The sequence below is a fragment of the Oreochromis aureus genome, linkage group 22 (assembly GCF_013358895.1).
Source record: "Oreochromis aureus strain Israel breed Guangdong linkage group 22, ZZ_aureus, whole genome shotgun sequence".
NCBI lineage: Eukaryota > Metazoa > Chordata > Actinopteri > Cichliformes > Cichlidae > Oreochromis > Oreochromis aureus.
In genome coordinates this window covers 23,567,968-23,584,487 of record NC_052962.1, presented here as the reverse complement: position 1 = coordinate 23,584,487, position 16,520 = coordinate 23,567,968, and the positions used below count along the sequence as shown (strand labels likewise).

General features: G+C 41.7%; 1 protein-coding gene across 1 annotated transcript; it reads right to left on the bottom strand.

Moving 5' to 3' along the window:
- Positions 1 to 1,361: 1,361 nt before the first annotated feature.
- snx27a (sorting nexin 27a) lies at positions 1,362 to 16,108 on the bottom strand. Its single transcript, XM_031738760.2, has 13 exons — positions 15,567 to 16,108; positions 12,448 to 12,673; positions 11,840 to 12,032; positions 11,534 to 11,598; positions 10,702 to 10,806; positions 10,525 to 10,603; positions 10,079 to 10,242; positions 8,537 to 8,626; positions 7,650 to 7,799; positions 6,845 to 6,973; positions 6,521 to 6,580; positions 6,298 to 6,346; positions 1,362 to 5,815 (listed from the first exon to the last, which is right to left on the bottom strand). The coding sequence occupies exons 1-13, from the start codon at positions 15,875 to 15,877 to the stop codon at positions 5,745 to 5,747; spliced, it is 1,692 nt and encodes a 563-aa protein (XP_031594620.1). The 5' UTR covers positions 15,878 to 16,108; the 3' UTR covers positions 1,362 to 5,744.
- Between the last annotated feature and the right edge of the window lie 412 nt (positions 16,109 to 16,520).

Here is a 16,520-nt window from a genome sequence, read left to right as displayed (position 1 = left end):
ACCTTCTTAGCTGTTGAAATGTTTCCTGCCAACAAACTGTCACATTTGTTCCTCGTCGTGAACAGCCTGCCTTCACTTTGTAACCACTGCAGCATATAAAGACAAAAATTGCTGTCAGATCAGCTTCAGCCCCTTAACTCAGTCATTCTGTGCAAAACTGTTTTGCTCTGAACTTACCACTTACAATCAGCGGCTCAGTTTGGACTGAATTTGCATAAATGTCACCCAGACATGCAAAAAAATTACAGGTTTTACTCCTCCAAATGGGGCAGTTAATGTAAGCCTGAGAGATGAATAAAGCGCATGAATGAAACGTACCTGAAACAGCAGCATGCTGGGCGGCTCAGGAAAGAAACGCTTATAGATGTGGTTAATATATCCTGAATAATATTTTGACTAATCTAAATATGAAGACATTTAAAGCCTCTCAAGTGGTCTCATATTTTTCCTCAACAAGTTAATCGGTCTGAGACGAGCACTGCTGTGTCTTTATAGGTGGACAGTCTTCACATTAGCGAGGTCTTACCAGACAGGAAGAGTCTGTACACTGATAAAACAGCCTGAGAGCCATTTCATTTAACAGCAAGTGAAAATACTCCATGAAGCTAATTTATCCTCTCATCAGCCACTTTATTAGGTATACCTGTTCAGCTACTCTTTATTATAAATCACATCAGCCAGTCATGTGGCAGCCATTATGTGCATATAGGCATATAGACATGGTGAAGACAATCTACTGAAGTCCAAACTGATCATCAGAATACGGAAGAAAGCTGATCTAAGGGCCTCTGAATGTGGCATGGTTGTTGGTGCCACACAGTCTGATCTCAGTACCTCAGAAACTGCTGATCTGCTGGGATTTTCCCACACAACATCTCCAGGATTTACAGAGAATGGTCTGAAAAACAGAAAACATCCAGTAAGCAGCAGTTCTCTGGGTGAAAATGCCTTGTTGAGGCCACTCGTCACAGAAGATCGTCCAGACTGCTTCAAGTTAATAGGACGGCAACGGGAACTCTAATAACCACTTGATACAAACAAGGTACACAGAAGAGCATCTATGAATGCACGGTATGTCAAACTTTGAAGCAGATGGCTAATAGAAGATTAGAAAAATGTTGTCTGGTGTGCCAAACCTTGATTTCTTCTGTGACAATCAGAATTAGGTCCACATCCTGCTTTTTATCAATAGCTCAGGCTACTGCAAATCTGAAGCAACTGTGTGATGCTATCATGTCAGGAATGTTTTCAGCACCTTACTGAAACTGTGCCATGAAAAAGAAGGGGGCCCAAGCCAGCACCAGCGGGGCAGATGATGAGCGTACGTTTTGTGGGGAGTAAAAGAAAGCAGAGAAATAGGATATTTTCCCAATATATAACTTTATTTAAAATATTGTTACAATTTATTACTCTACACAACATTTTCAAAACTTTTTTTTCTCTTTTTCTTACACTGGTTAGTAAACCTTCATGGATAATTTTAGATATAAAACTCCATTTTTTCATATTTTTTTTTTTTTTTTAGCCTCAGGTGTTAATGATGTCTTTATACACTTAGTAAATGAGACACCGCTTCTCTTTTAAACACCTTTTCTCTGTGTGTTTCACAAACGTTCCCCTCCCCGACAAACACTCACACACGCGCGCACACAAACACACACACAAAAAAAGATCACTGGTGGCTCTAACATTGTACACTATAATTTCCCCAATCTTTATAGTTTCTTTTTTTAAATAAATAAAAGTTCTGAGTTGGAGAAACAAGAGTGCATTATTATTATTTTTTGTCAGAAGAATATTCTTTTTCTTTTTAAAACAGCTATTTACAGGTTATGCTGGAGATAGCAACAAGGCTTAGATTTGTAATCAATGTCGGTGTCTGCTTGCAACGGGAATGCCCCCGTCTCTGTAAGCAATGAATAGAAATTAATCACACGGAGGCGAGCACTTTTTGAACACCAATTACATCCACCCTTCAGATTAGTCATAGGGAGGACACATCAGCTAAAAACAGACAAGCCTACAGCTAATGTGCTCTGACCCAGATGTGCATTCCAGAGGTCCAAAGACATCAAGTTTACAGAAAAATGCTGCTGAGGACACCAACATAACCTCTGGACGAAGCCACAGTGTCAAAAAAAAAAAAAAAAAAAATAAATCACAATTTCAAACAGAGATTAACTGAAACGCTGCAGCGTTCAAACAAACAGGCCTTCATATATTATCTCCCACTGAAAGATGTTATGAAAATCAGCACTGATTTGGCACACAAGTCTCAGAAAACTGATGTGTTACTATAGCAACAGTATCATGTAGATGAGCGTTTCAGTGCTGGTTAGTGACGAAGACAAACTTTCTGAGCCCTCGTGTGCAGTCCACGCATGGACATTTTTTATTCTGCCATCACCACGTTTGCATTCACGTCATCTGTTAACCTCTTACAGTCCACCCCGGTTGCTGGTGACCTAGTGCTAGGACAACAGGGACAACAGCAAACCCAAATGGGAAAAAAAAAAAAAGCGGATTGGGAGAACCGTGAGGACAAAAATGGATGTATGAGGATTAATCTGAATGTTAATGGTTCTGCAAATGTGCTCGTTTAACATGCAGCTAAATCGCAACCAGGTCCCCGGTGACCTGCTGGATGTTAAAAGCTTAAGCACTGTGTGAAAATTTCATCTCATCTTCATAATTAATCACTCACTTTGAAGCCCAGGTGGACCACGGCACCGCAAATACGCTGGCAAACAGAAAGTAACAAACACAGATCGACTGTACAAAGACATGCTTCTTAACATTCCCGTCATCTCTTAGCTGTCACCTACGCGCTGCTTTCTATGACATTTAGCTCACAGAAGAAACGTCTCAAACGGACAACAGCTCACAGGGCGCACACACACCTGCCTGTGACTGAGCTTAAGATGGCATCTGGTGCAGACAAGACAAACTGAACCAGCGAGAAAAGAAAAGGAAAAACGGAAAAAACAACAAAACAAAAAAAACAGGGAAAACAGCAGCTTTCTAAAAGCCTATTCACAGCAGCACGAGCCACGGGGACAGAGAACAAACATCAAACAGTAAAAAACACCGCTTTGAATACATTATTGGGAGGATTGAGTCAGTTGGCTGACAGGAATAAAAGGAACAGAGGCTGCACTGAGCGTGTGGAGACAACGTGGTGCTGCCACGGCAACCGCATCTCCTGCGCTGACGGGAGACCAACCTGGAGAGAGTACGAGCAGAGGACAGACAAACCTGCACGCAAGCACACAATCTGGCAACCCCCTTTCTAGCTTATACCCCCCACCCCCAAATAAAAAAAAAAAACCCATCACGGTTGAATAGCTTTGATTCTTATGTCATCCATCTCTAAATTGCCTATTACTCTGCCTGTCAAAATGCCCATCCTGCATTGCAGTTTTTTTCCCCTCTTATTCCAGCTACTTGTGATGTGTTGCAAAGAACAAACAAACATGATACTACACTGAGGTATGTATTTCTATAAACTCCTGTATAGCTGAGGCCTGTGCTCAGAAGCAACAATTGGGCTGCAATTAAAATATTTTGTGCGGCTGCAACAGTTTTGTGAGAGTAGCAGGGAGATGGATTGGCGGGGGGGGGGGATGTGTATGTGCGCTACGTTGAAGAAGCATGTGAGCAGCAAGGAATGTTTGCTAGACAATAGGAGACGCTTCCCCATTTGTCTCCATCTGTCTGGCGTCTCTGCTGTCGTACAGATACAAAACCCCCATCTTCATTTGCTGGCTCTGACACCGGCAGCTCATCAGACGCGTCCAATCAGAGCCTAAAAGCTTATCAGCAATGTCAATGATAAACACAGAGGACACACTCTGCCACAGCACACAAACATGCCCCAAGGTAACCGACTGAGAACAAATATACGACTAAAACCAGGCCTAAAATTAACATTTCTATAGCTGAAACCTAATTTGAACTGTTTCAACTAATTTCAACTTCAGAGTAAAGGAAAACTTGGACCCGCGCTCTAAAAATTAGTGTCAGTTTCAGGGATTTTTTTGGGCTTTTTGTCCCCACCCAATGCCAAGATAAACTAGTAGCCCTTGGTAAGATTAAACAAAACTTAAATCAATACATGCATGGAAACAGTGATTTTTCTTTCTTGTCAGCATGTAAATCTGCTTTCTACACATTTCAGGTGAGAGAAGAGTGAAATCCGACTTTTACAGAGATAAAGAGAAACACAAGTAAACCCGAACTGTAAAATAACCACAAAATTATATTATATGTGCACATTAACACATACACAACTAATACTGTATTCATTTAGGTGCAGCAGGAGGGGGACAGATGACTGCACTGCTATGTATGCTGATGGCTCACACAACCTTATGCACCATCTACTTTCTGCAGCACACGTGCACACACCCCATCTATCCTCCTGACTCTTGGTTAATGGACAAATTGCAGTGGAGTGATACTTTTGGGTGAGTTACAGAGCCAGAGGCATCAGTCTTTAGGAAAGTCTGAGAAGACTCCTCATACGTATGCTCTGCTGCTCCCTGCTGCCTGCTCAGGTAACTGCAGGCATTACAATCAAAACTCCCTGTTCGCCTTCACAATCTGTCGACAAGACAACCCACATATAAGGTGTGAAATTTCCCAAAAAACGCTTTGGCCCGTCAACCTTTTGTTCCAGAAATTACTCCTGCACAGAGCTAAAAATGAGAACGCCTCCTCTCCTCAGCTTCCAAGCCCTGCAAAATTCACCACAACAAAACACACACTGGAGGGGGGATAGCCATACCAACATTAACGGGCTGACTGCCAACAGATGTTGCTCTGTAGTCAAGGTGAAAAATGGAAATTAGTTATAGCATCTCGAATGAAATTCAGTTAGCATTTCACTGCGTTAGCTCAAGAAACCAGTTATTACAGCTCTTATATTAATCTATATTTTATCAGAAGTAAGATTGTTAAACATACAAATAATTACAAACACATTCTCTCAACATCCGTTTCATGTAGTTACATTTGTGCCGTTTATGATTTCTGATGAAACAGAGGACTCCAGAGACATAAAACACAACTTCTGTGTTAATGTCCAGCATCGGCGTAAAGCATGATTTTACTTTCGTCCTTTATCACAACCGTGAAAGAAGCACCGACCCCCTTATTTTTTTTTCTGTTTCCCTCCATTATTATTTTCATCTCAGCTCAGTTCAGCAGACAAGGTCACCGCTGCGGGATCTGGATCGGATGGGTCCTGTTGGAAAAACTGAACGTCACAATCTCAATTCCGGACTATCAGCTCTCTCGACAAGCGCGATTTCACTGCGGCGCTCCCTTCGAGCTGTGGTGACCCTGACCAATCACATGCTGTGGTGAGAATTCTCTCAAGTCTTGCCTCACATCACGGGGCAGATGCATGGAGGAAAACAACAGTTACACTATGGAGGATCTAATAAATGACGTGAAAGTTGGCTCTTGTTTATCTTCTTTCGATGCTCTTCCTACTGTGTGCATGTGTGTCTATATTTGTGTGTGTGTGTGTGTGTGTGTGTGTGTGTGTGTGTGTGTGTGTCCCTGGGTTCGGCAAGTGTGAATAATCCAATTTCCCAAGTCGGTCACTTCCAGTTTGTTTTTGGGGCAGGGTTCGCCTCGAGTCTGTCACTCAGTACTGTGTTTGTCGATGGGCTCTCTCTGGGGTGGCTGTGATGATGCAAGTGGACCAGTTTTAGTTCAAGTGATGACAAGTGACGGCTTTAGGAAGTTGCAATCTCCCCCCCTAGGTGGCGCCATCCCTTTTGCTGTGTCTCCAGAGGAGGCAGAAACTCTGCAACATAGATAAGACGATTCAGAATAGGAGGAAGTTTGAAGACGCTGTGAATTAATTACTGATAATAATAACAGGGGTCCCTGTGCAGCATCCTGAAGCCCTCGCCTATCTGAATGTCCTCAGCTTTCTCAGGCCTCAGCTGTCTCTGCTATCCTCCTGCCTTTGCGGTCTCTTGTCCATATTTCATTACATTTCACGGAAATTTTTACCATAATGCACAAAAATAAAAGCATGCATCAAATCCTATCCCTGCCCTTGACATTTTAACTTCTGTCATATTGGATTTCTTTGTTTTTTGCATAATTCATGCCGCCTGATGGGTGCCATCAATCAAAACATAACTCTGTACCAGATCTGAATGCAAATTTCTTTATGATTTGCCTCTGATCAAATTGGAGGCTCTAATCTTTCAGTGATGCTGTTTATCTCTTTGAATTGAGGGCAAAAGGAGCACAAAAAAAAAACCACTTGCTGCTTACCGTTGTTGCTGCAGTTTTTGTTGTCTTTATCGGACGCTTCTTCCTCAACCTGAGAGCAAAGAAATCAATACACCAGAAACATAAGACTAATCATTTTAAAGAAAAGACTAAAGAAAGGCTCCTGGATTTAAATAGAATGCAAGAACAGGCTATGTTTAGAAAAGCAAAGCTGGCATTGAGTTGCATGCTTCCCAGAATGAAAGAGGAAAGGAGTGGTTCTTACCTGTTTCCTCCACTTCAGCTCACAAAAGATCCGCTCAAAGCACTCGTGCATGTAGTTGAACTGGGAGGGAAAAGTAGACGTTATTGTTATCCAGGCTTCTAATACACCACAATTAGGAGAGTCACTGTGTAAAAGTCATGTTTCTGTTTACTTTTCCTGCTTCTCATTACTAAAGATTTTATTACACGTGAAGGAAAGTGGGTTGATTAATAAATCAGGGATTTTCCTATTTATTAAGCGTATGTTCCCATCAAGGTGTGTCACTCTAAAAGCCGCTAACACAACAAAAAAACCAGAGAACGGCGCACTTGAGTGTACACTTACATACGGAGTGAAGATCTTGACCCAGCGAGGTTTCTTCTCTCCTCTGGCATACTCAAAGCAGAAAGCCATCCCCTCCTCGTCCGTGTCCCAGCGCTGCATCTCCCCCCACTCAAAAGCTATTACCTGGTTCTGAGAGAGAGAAACAAGAGATGATAGAAGTTAAGCTCCATGCACAGAAATGTATACATTGGTCCCTCGTTTATCGCGGGAGTTACGTTCTAAAAATAACCCGCGATAAGTGAAATCTGCGAAGTAGCCAACTTTATTTTTTACAATTACTATGGATGTTTTAAGGCTGTAAAAAAAAAAAACACTACACACTTTATACACTTTTACCAGACAGGCATGAACATTTTCACATTTTTCTCTTTCGTTTAAACACTTTCAAAGTTCAAACCTTGTAGAAAAATAAGTCCAGTATTATAGAATGAAACCAAAGGCACCCACAGGTGGTAACATTTCGTCGACATTGTTGTGTTTGTTGGGAGAAAACTTAGAAACATACTGTACAGCACTTCAGAGTCACACTGCTAGCGATCGAAGATTTATGTAAATTTGACAAGCTGAACGCATTCTGTGCTGTGCAGGAGATACAGCACGAGATTGACTGACAATGCTGTACAGCCAATCAGGACGCAGAACACAATGCGCTGTAAAAACAAAACAACAAAAAAAAGCATGCAAACTTGCACCAAAAAAATCCACGAAACAGCGAGGCTGCGAAAGGTGAACCGTGTTATAGCGAGGGAGCACTGTATTGACGTTTAGCTTAACAATATAAAACTTTATCTATTTAAATGCTCACCTCCAGCGTGCCGTCCTCAGTGCAAGCATGCAACTTGAAGTGATTGATGCTGATCGCTGTGATGACGTGGCCCTTCCTTCTGGAGTCACAAGAGCAGTGGGGGAAGACCACCTCGTTGTAGCCCTCGCATGTCCGCAATAGGCTCAGGTACTACGGTATTATAGAAATTAAAGTAACAGTCAACTTTATTTTCCTCCAGAAGCACATTTACTCACACTTTGGCGTCCTCTGACTTTTTCCACACAGTACACACTAAGGAAAGAAGTTAACTTATGAGAAATCTCATTACTGATGTGACAATGCTGTTTTTTTATTGTTAACACATTTGGGCTGATGGAGCAGAGTCGGTCTCAGAAGAGCTTACAGTTGGAGCTGTGAAGACTGACTCACAATGTGGATGAACTATAACACTGCACTCACGTCCTTGTGTCTCTATCATACAAACATGGCTGTAGATCCAAGTAAAGTTTATGTAATTTTTCTGCTTTTTATTTCTTTTTAAGTTTAGAAAACCACGCTGAATACTTCCTAACATCTGGAGCTATTAGATTGCTTGTCGACACGTGAATGAACAAATAAATGAACCTTTTTCCTTCTAAGGCTGACATTCAAAGCCTCAGAAATGCTGCGTGAAAGCAGTTACATAGCTGCGAATGTCATCCAAATTTACACACATGCCACTTTCAGTTAATGTTCAACAAATATTCAAATAAACCAAATTCCTTTATCTCTCTTTACACCACAGAGGGCTGAATTCTGAAGTGTGAAAGCCTTTTGAGACTGTCCATTTTTATTTGGTAGTGTTTTGGTGATAGCGCTGGTCAGCAGGGACAAAGTGTACTTATTCCAATCCCCTTCCTGAACAAAGACTGGTCTGTGGTACTGACCGTGGCCATCTTGCGCTGCTCTGCCAGTTTCTGCAGCTGGTAGGATTTGTCCTCTGTTTTTATGAATCCCTTCTTCACATCATCCAGTGCCTACACGGGCAGGGAGAGGGGATGGGGAGACACAACATTTATCATTTAAGGTCATAAAATATAAACACATATACATTAAGGTCATTCATCATAAAGGCATTCTTCCTCGTGTGAGAAAATTCAAACAATGACTGTAAAAATTAGGTATGTGCAGTTTTAGGCAGTCGTGATGCATTTATATATTTTTTATTGAATGACTTTCAGCCTTCTAGCCCATAACTTTAATGCATTGGTTCACTCTCCTCTCACAGTGTCATTTTTGGCTGCAGCAGGCAGCTGTGCACCAACTGTTCAGCCTCTCTCTCAGCTGTCTTCAGAGAGCGTGAGAATATTAGAGTAATATTTGCCAAGTACAAATAAATGAAAGTGTACTTCATAACTGTGTGTGTCAAAAACAGCTTTTCACTGATATAACGATCTTTACCAGCTTAGTGGGTGATATGTTACCATTGTAACAACTTTGCCCCCTTGGACAAACCCCACAAAAGTCATGGAGTTATTGCAGGTTCACACACACTGGTGCGATTCTTTTTCATGAGGCATGCTTTAATGGGTCACTGCTGAACTTTGCATGCTTATCATGCTTCAGCTAGTGACCTTTACTGGTCAGTGGACAGCCTGTAGGTGGGTACTGAAGCTAATTTTAGTGAATTTAAATGAGGAGTATTTTTCTCAAGTTCACCTCTTCTACTTGAAAAACTGTGGAGGTTTTTGTGGATGTATTTGCATGAAAACTGACCCGAGGTGGGGCTTTGACCAGCTGAGAAATTATTAACTTTGGGTGTCGAACCAGATCTGGATCCAGACATTTTAATAACATTGTGAGACAGGGCAAAAATGGACATTTCACATCGTATCTCCATAAACGCATATTTAGCTGAAAGAAGAAGAACCTGGGGATCATCTTGATGTCCTCGGGAAAAGGAAAAAAGACAGAGACTCTATTCACCCATCTCGTGAAGGGAATTTTTCAGCCTCGGAAGAAGTATGATATCTCCGAGCGCTCTTTTATTAGGGTGACATTATAGGTAAAGGTTTCTGTTATAGTCTGTGTCCAGAATTATAACAGAAAATACTCCTAAGCTAGAAATAATTCAGTCATCACAAAGCGAGAAAGCAGCTAGCAGGTGCCACAGCAGCTCACCTGGGTGAGCAAGTGACCTTTATGCTAAAGGCTGCAGCAGGGATCCAGGCTCAAGTCTGGCCCAGAACATTCCCTGCATGTCAGGACCGATTCAGGGATCTTTTGCTTGTTAGGCCAATGTGTAAACCACTACACTATGGAGCCACCGAGACCAGTATGATCAGTTTAGTGTAAATCAGCAGTGTAATTGACCAACTTTCCCTCAATATGTTTAAGCATTTTCAGCTCAGAAGAATAAACTCTGAATCAAATCACTGTGTTCAGCTCCCCGAAATCCACGGCAAGAGGAATTCAATTACTGTTATTACCTGGTGAAAGCAGTAGTGCAGTGCCAGCGGATTGTCTCTGAGCAACTCCTCCTCCTGGAAGCTGAACAACCATTTGCGGAGTGCTAAGCAGGTCCCCGGGACGGCCGACGTGTAGTTCTGCACATATAGCTTGTGGGGAAACTCATTGGGCGCCAGCTTCCGCACTGCAACAAAAACCGGTTAGAAGGAGAAGCGTGATGAACGGGGTTTGTTACTTAAAAAGAAAAAACCATACTAGTAACCTATACCAAAATACCTGCCCTTGCTGCCCATGATTACTCATATACCCAGAGGCCCAGTGATTTAAATTCAGAGGGTTTTATTTATTTTTAGTGGTCATGTCATAAACCCCCAAAACAGGATGTGCAAATTAAACAGGAGAGAATGTGAAAAAAGGTCAGACACATTTCCACATGAAGTGCAACAAACACATGCGCAGCTCTTACCAAAGGAGTGGTTGATAACTTCAAACAGAGCAAAGTAGCTCGCCATAATACTGTCCATCCCAACCTTCAACACTAATGCCTAGAGAAGATCAACACAACATCAGTTAGTTGTGGGAAAAAAACACTGATGGAAAATATTGTACAATATAGCTGTACAACAGCTGGGAGTGGTCTTACCTGATACACCTGGTCTGTGGTACTGTTCTTACGGACTCTGACGGAGATGGTGGTCTTGTCTGGTAGGGCTATCCGCAGTTCTACATCTGTCACTCCGTTGTAGTTCTGTACAGTGAAGCCAAACAGAATGAGAACAGCTGTAGAGCTGTGTTTACCTCAGTGGATTAACAAGGGTTTGTACGTGCTTGTTTGAATATGCACGCCTTTGTTTGTTCTAAGTTACCACTAAGTACTTGTGGATTAAAAAACACAAACAAAAACCAACAAGCCATAGCCAAACAAGAATTACAATCTGCAAGAAGTCTTAATCCCCCAAATTGCGCTTGTTTAAATGTGGGATTACATCAGTGCATTGGTATTTGTTTTGCTGCTGGACTTCCTTAAAACACTAGCAAGGTAACCAATTTCCAGCCTGCCTCACTGGCCAACACAGCTCTCAACTAAGCTCCCTTTAACCAGTGAAAGCTAAATGATACTAAATGATTCTTAAAATGGACCAGAAGAGTTTAAATACAGCTTAAGAGACTTGGAGTCAGAGCTAATGCTGAAAAAGCTCCCCCCACATTTTTGAGTTTGAATTCCAATAATTATGGAATACAAACAATAACATCTTCAGAAATTAAATCTCTAACTAAGATAGTACATATCTGATAATATAATATACAAAAAAAAAAAAGTACTGTTGAGCACTGCGCCAATTCAGAAAGTCACAAGTTGTGCACATGGAGAAAAGTTGTAACAGTTTGGTAGGAAAAGAAAGTTCAAGCCGCAATATTTCAACACCCAGAATAAAAAGTCGCATTGCTACAACAATAATGCATGAGATGCATACCTCATCTGATTCCGAGAGAAACTCCTGCATGATGTCACTCTCCCCAATCACCCGCACAGAGCACACTAGAGACAAATAGGAAGGGAAAAGAAAAACGGCAAGCAATATATTAAATCAAGGTAAATGAAATAAACAAAGGGCAGCTAAATAACACTACAAATCCAGTGTTTAGATTTACTGTGTAATTTAGAAAACTAATAACAGTGGGTGCATGGTGTATTTTCCATCCTAACTACATATTCAATATTTAAATACATTTAATTCTTCTGGGACAGAAGAGCTAGTGATCTGTCATAATCATCTTACCTCGCTCGAGATATTCCTCCAAGCCTCTACGTCGTGCATCCAGCTGCTGTTCCGAGAGGGAGAAGGGCCATTTACCAGGAAGCTTTGGGAAGTTGAAGTTGGAGAATTCCCTTTTCAGGTTCTGGTGCAGGATGGCAAACTCACGATAGCGTTTTGAACACAGCTGCCTCCCTGACATATACACATTGTATACCTAGATGCATAAAAACAAACATGAAACAACTTTAGAGAAGACCGAGAGAAGGAAATGATTGCATCAGAGGGTTAAAAGTTTTCTTTCTACCACAGCATTAAAAAAAACATGTTTAGAGTAACCACAGGAAGCAGTTTCTTCTGTTTTGTTTTTTTTCAAGAAAGAATTTAAGGTAACAGTGTTGCCTCTACAGCTGCCTCGGGAGGACGGACCACCTCCTGAGGTGAGATGGGGTGAAAGATCTTTAAGATCGAACGCTTAAACCCAAACATGTTATTCCATTTAAAACTGAAGATGGACAGGACCAAAAGTATTTTAAAAATCAGGCAAACACACACTCGTGGCCGTTCTCTCCACCCTTCCAGAGAAGCCCAGTCCCAGGCGGAAACATGTCAAGTGTCAAATCAGCACTTACCACAAACCTCTCGGAGTGCTGTTCTACGTGCTTGTATGTGGGAATAGAAATGGGCACGGCCTGCTTGTCACTGTAGTCGTAGTTGGGCTGGACTTCCTCTCCTCCTTCCAAACCGTCAGCCTCCTGAGGTGGAACAGACAGCACAGCCAGAACCAGCTCCTTCTCCCCAGCACGGATCAGGTCCACCACCTGCTTATGAGTTGCACCTTCCACGTTCACGCCATTACTAGAAAAAAGAGAGAAAGAGTGCAGGAGAAACATGAGGCAAAGGGGAGGAAGAAGCAGCTCTGACTTGTTCTCACACGTTCAGACTATATTTAAAAATGGAAGTTCATTCAACTCTCTACAAAAAAGGGAATGACAGGTACAATTCAAAGCATTTAAAAATACCTCTGGAGAGATGTTAAACTTTTTCCAGATTCCAACTCTATACATCAAATCAATGCATCTTCCAAAAGAAAAAAAGGATCTGTCACTATTATAAGCAGTTCAATTTAAAGCTAGACTGGCACAAAACAAACTTAAAAAAAAGAAAGCCTTTGTCCTGAACTTTGACCGAAGGGATTTGAAATGTGAGAAACCACCACACTGATAGATAAACTGCACTTGGTGCGGGCTGATTATGTCACAGCTGATAACTGATGCACTTAATGCAGTCACTACTGCCACAGATCAATGCAGCTAGGATTACAGTAACACAGTATAATCTATACATCGTTCGAATAAAACTGGTACTCTTTTAGCTGCTAATGTACGCACTGTCCTAACATAGTGTCTGGTAATATTAGCCCATTGTTCCCCATTTACTAACACAAGGCTGTGAGGCTTAAGCAACTAGGTTGGCTCTCATGTCCTTTTTCTCCTGGTGCTCCCTTTTTGACTTCGCTGAGAGCAGATGGCACAAGCATCAGGTGTCTTTGCTAATCTTCCAATGAGAAACTGTGGGACAGACACTGAAAAGGAGGGGACGAGGAAAAGTGTGGGCGTAGGCCTGCCCATTGATTGCCATGTTAGATGTAGCATTTATCTGCGTAGTGTCACTGACTTAAAATAGGAAGTTAAACATACAGAAAAAGAAGGGGTGGACATAATGGTTAAGAACAGAAACAAAAGGGTGAAACTGTCGTCATGACTACAATGTAAATTTGGCTAAGGCAGAAATAAAAAAAAGTATTAATAGTTTTAATTACTGCTTAGTGAAACTGTTTGATGAAATATTTCTCAGAGCTTAAAATGAAACTAACAATAATAAAGAAATAATAATATAAAATAATTATATGCGAGCAGATATGTGTGTCTTGCAGGCTTTTACTGTTATTAATTATATTTTTATCAGCCATTCCACTTGTTACTCTTTACTGTAAAATAAAGTCGCTGGTCAAAACTGATAAAAGCTCACTGATTAACAGTCAACTGATCCCCTAATTTGGCAGCTGGAAGGCACAGTGGTTTACACTCCGAGTACAGAGTCATGGGTTCAAACCTGTGGGGAGTTTTCATGTTCTGCCCATGATTCTGTGGGTTTTTCCCCAGCTGCTCTGGTTTCTCCCACCTCAGAAAACCGTACCAGGTTACTGGTGCTTATGTGGGCCCAGGATGCTCTCGCAAAAGAGGTTCTCGATCACTAGTTTCACTTCGTAGTTATATAAAGTTTTACAAGTTGAACTTTACTGAACACAGCATTATCTTCTAAAAACACACACAAGGGCAAAGCAAGGTCATTTTTATTTTGTTTCCCCTTTTTCGTGTCTTTTAAGGAAATCATGAAAAAAAAAAAAAAACCTATGCTCACTCAGGCAGTAGTGATACACTCAGACAAGAAACACCACCTGAACTGCTTACTGTAAATAAAGTACATTGCTGGCTTTCTTTGTTTGCTAAGCCTTTGAAAGCAAAATGCTGACAACTAACATATTTAACAGGCTGAAGTCCAGTTATGAGGCTTCTTTTTGCAAAATGGTCAAACGGGTTAACAGGTCACATGATAAGTATTGCCTCTATCATATGACAGCAGAAAGAATTAATGAGTAAAAAAAACAAAAAAAAACAACGGAAAACAACATGCTGATGCCTCAGCAAATGGAAGTAAGAGCAGTGTTCCTTCTTTACGGTTTCTGTTCTTCCTTTTTCTAAGTTAGCTTTATTGCTCCACTGTCAAGTGACATCAACACTACTCAGACTTAACACTGATTTTAAACGTAAGCAAAAGAGTTTGTAAGAACTGCTCTTTTACCAATAACACTTCAGGTTTTACTGGAGGCCAGGGCTTTACATTCCTGCTTGTAGATTTGTTCACTTGGCTGACATTATTACAGGTTCTGTGTATGGACACATTTCCTGTTACATTTAAATACCAGCTATGACTCAAAGGGAAGCAGTGTTTCACCGAACGCTGATAAATGGAAAGAGACTTGAAAGCAGACTTGACGAATGCTGGCACGATAGATAAGAGTGTCACCAAAACATAAAAGCACTTCTAAAATGATCTCTTCACGTATATCAAACCCACTCAAGGTCACATATAGCGATAGAAAAAAAGCAAACCCTAAAAATCAATAGAAAGCACCTTAAACTTCCCATGTAAACAGCACGGCTGGTGCGAATGCTAGCCAGTGAAAGCGAGTAAGACCACACACTCCTGTCATATGATGCTGAATTTGAGTGACAACACTGCCATCCTCTGTCATTTCACAGGCTAAGAACACATATCTTCACTGTTATGCATATGACAACGCAGTGGAAACTGGACTGTCGTCTAAATGTCGTCCTTCATCTCCCGCTGGAGCTGACACTGAGCAAGGAGCTAGCCAAACACATTAGCTACCTGGCTCGCTAGCGAGCTACAGCTAATCAACATGCACAGGCTGTTGTCCAACTTATGTAAGCTGGTTAGCTTTCTAGTTATCTCACCGGAGCTACAGCCTTAAATATTTACTCGGGTCAAAACGCTCCAAAGCTGAATAATTAATAAACTAGTGAGTTACTTTAATGGCAACAAGAAGCGAACCTCGAAGACGGAATAACACATGCTTGAAACTGGATCCACACAGGCTAAACTGGGTAGCTAGCTCCAATTGCTAACTCCGCGTCCTAACTGGAGGGGACAGAAGCTGACTTACACCTCCAGGATCCTGTCACCCTTCACTATCCCGGCTCGGTCCGCAGCACCTCCGGGTAAAACAGCGCTGACATGCTGAAGAGGGGCGTACAGCTCCCCGTTGATGCTCCGAAGCTGTCCTCCTTCGCTCACTTGACCGCGGACATTGAACCCGTAGCCGGACTCCGACTTGACGATCCTGACCATCCGCGGTCCCGATGTGACCATTGCTGCGCCGTGGCCCGCGGTGCCAGCCGACGAACCGACAACCGGACCGTTACGGGATGCCGAAGGGAGAACGGGCCGAGTTTCATCGCCTCCTACATCCGCCATCTTATTCACAGGCACTACCCCTCTCCAAGTCGGCGTCTTCCAGCAAATTCAAAACAACACTCGGGCTCCGATCCTCTCTGCGAGGTTAGCTCCACAGACCGACTCTGTTGGTGATAACCCGCCCCCTGGCAGCGTCACGGGACACGGCCATGCAACGTGACCTGCCGGAGGCGTCACCGAAAGTGTGTTGTTTACTCTCACTTCCATTCAACGCATTGAATGGAACAATGTCGTTGTTGATTAAAACGCATTCTTAATCCCTTTATTTTTTACTAAACCCTTTCTGTTTTATCTTAACAGACAAAGTGATTGCATTTAAATGATGCTGCAAACTTTGCAAACAGCAGGAGTTAAAGGATGAGAGGGACCCAACCAATGTTGAGAAATATAAATGTATTTTTTCCCCACAATTTTAGTTACGATTCTACAGAGGAATCCAGAAAGACATTATAATTATAAATACGTACAGCATTTTATCAGACATGTACACATATAGTGCTGTAAAAATATTTAGCCTTTTTCTGATTTCTACTATTATTTTAATATTACAGATAACCTGAGTAAATACAAAATGCAAGTTTTAAATAATTATTTCATTTATTACCAGAAAAAATAAACTATACACACCTACCTTACCCTGCAC

Coding starts and splice junctions, on each gene's coding strand:
- snx27a (XM_031738760.2), bottom strand. CDS start 15,877: ATGGCGGATGTAGGAGGCGATGAAACTCGGCCCGTTCTCCCTTCGGCA. Junction 10,604..10,701: donor CCACAGACCAGGTGTATCAG/GTAAGACCACTC, acceptor GATCTTCTCTAG/GCATTAGTGTTGAAGGTTGG. Junction 5,816..6,297: donor CAAAAACTGCAGCAACAACG/GTAAGCAGCAAG, acceptor TCTATGTTGCAG/AGTTTCTGCCTCCTCTGGAG.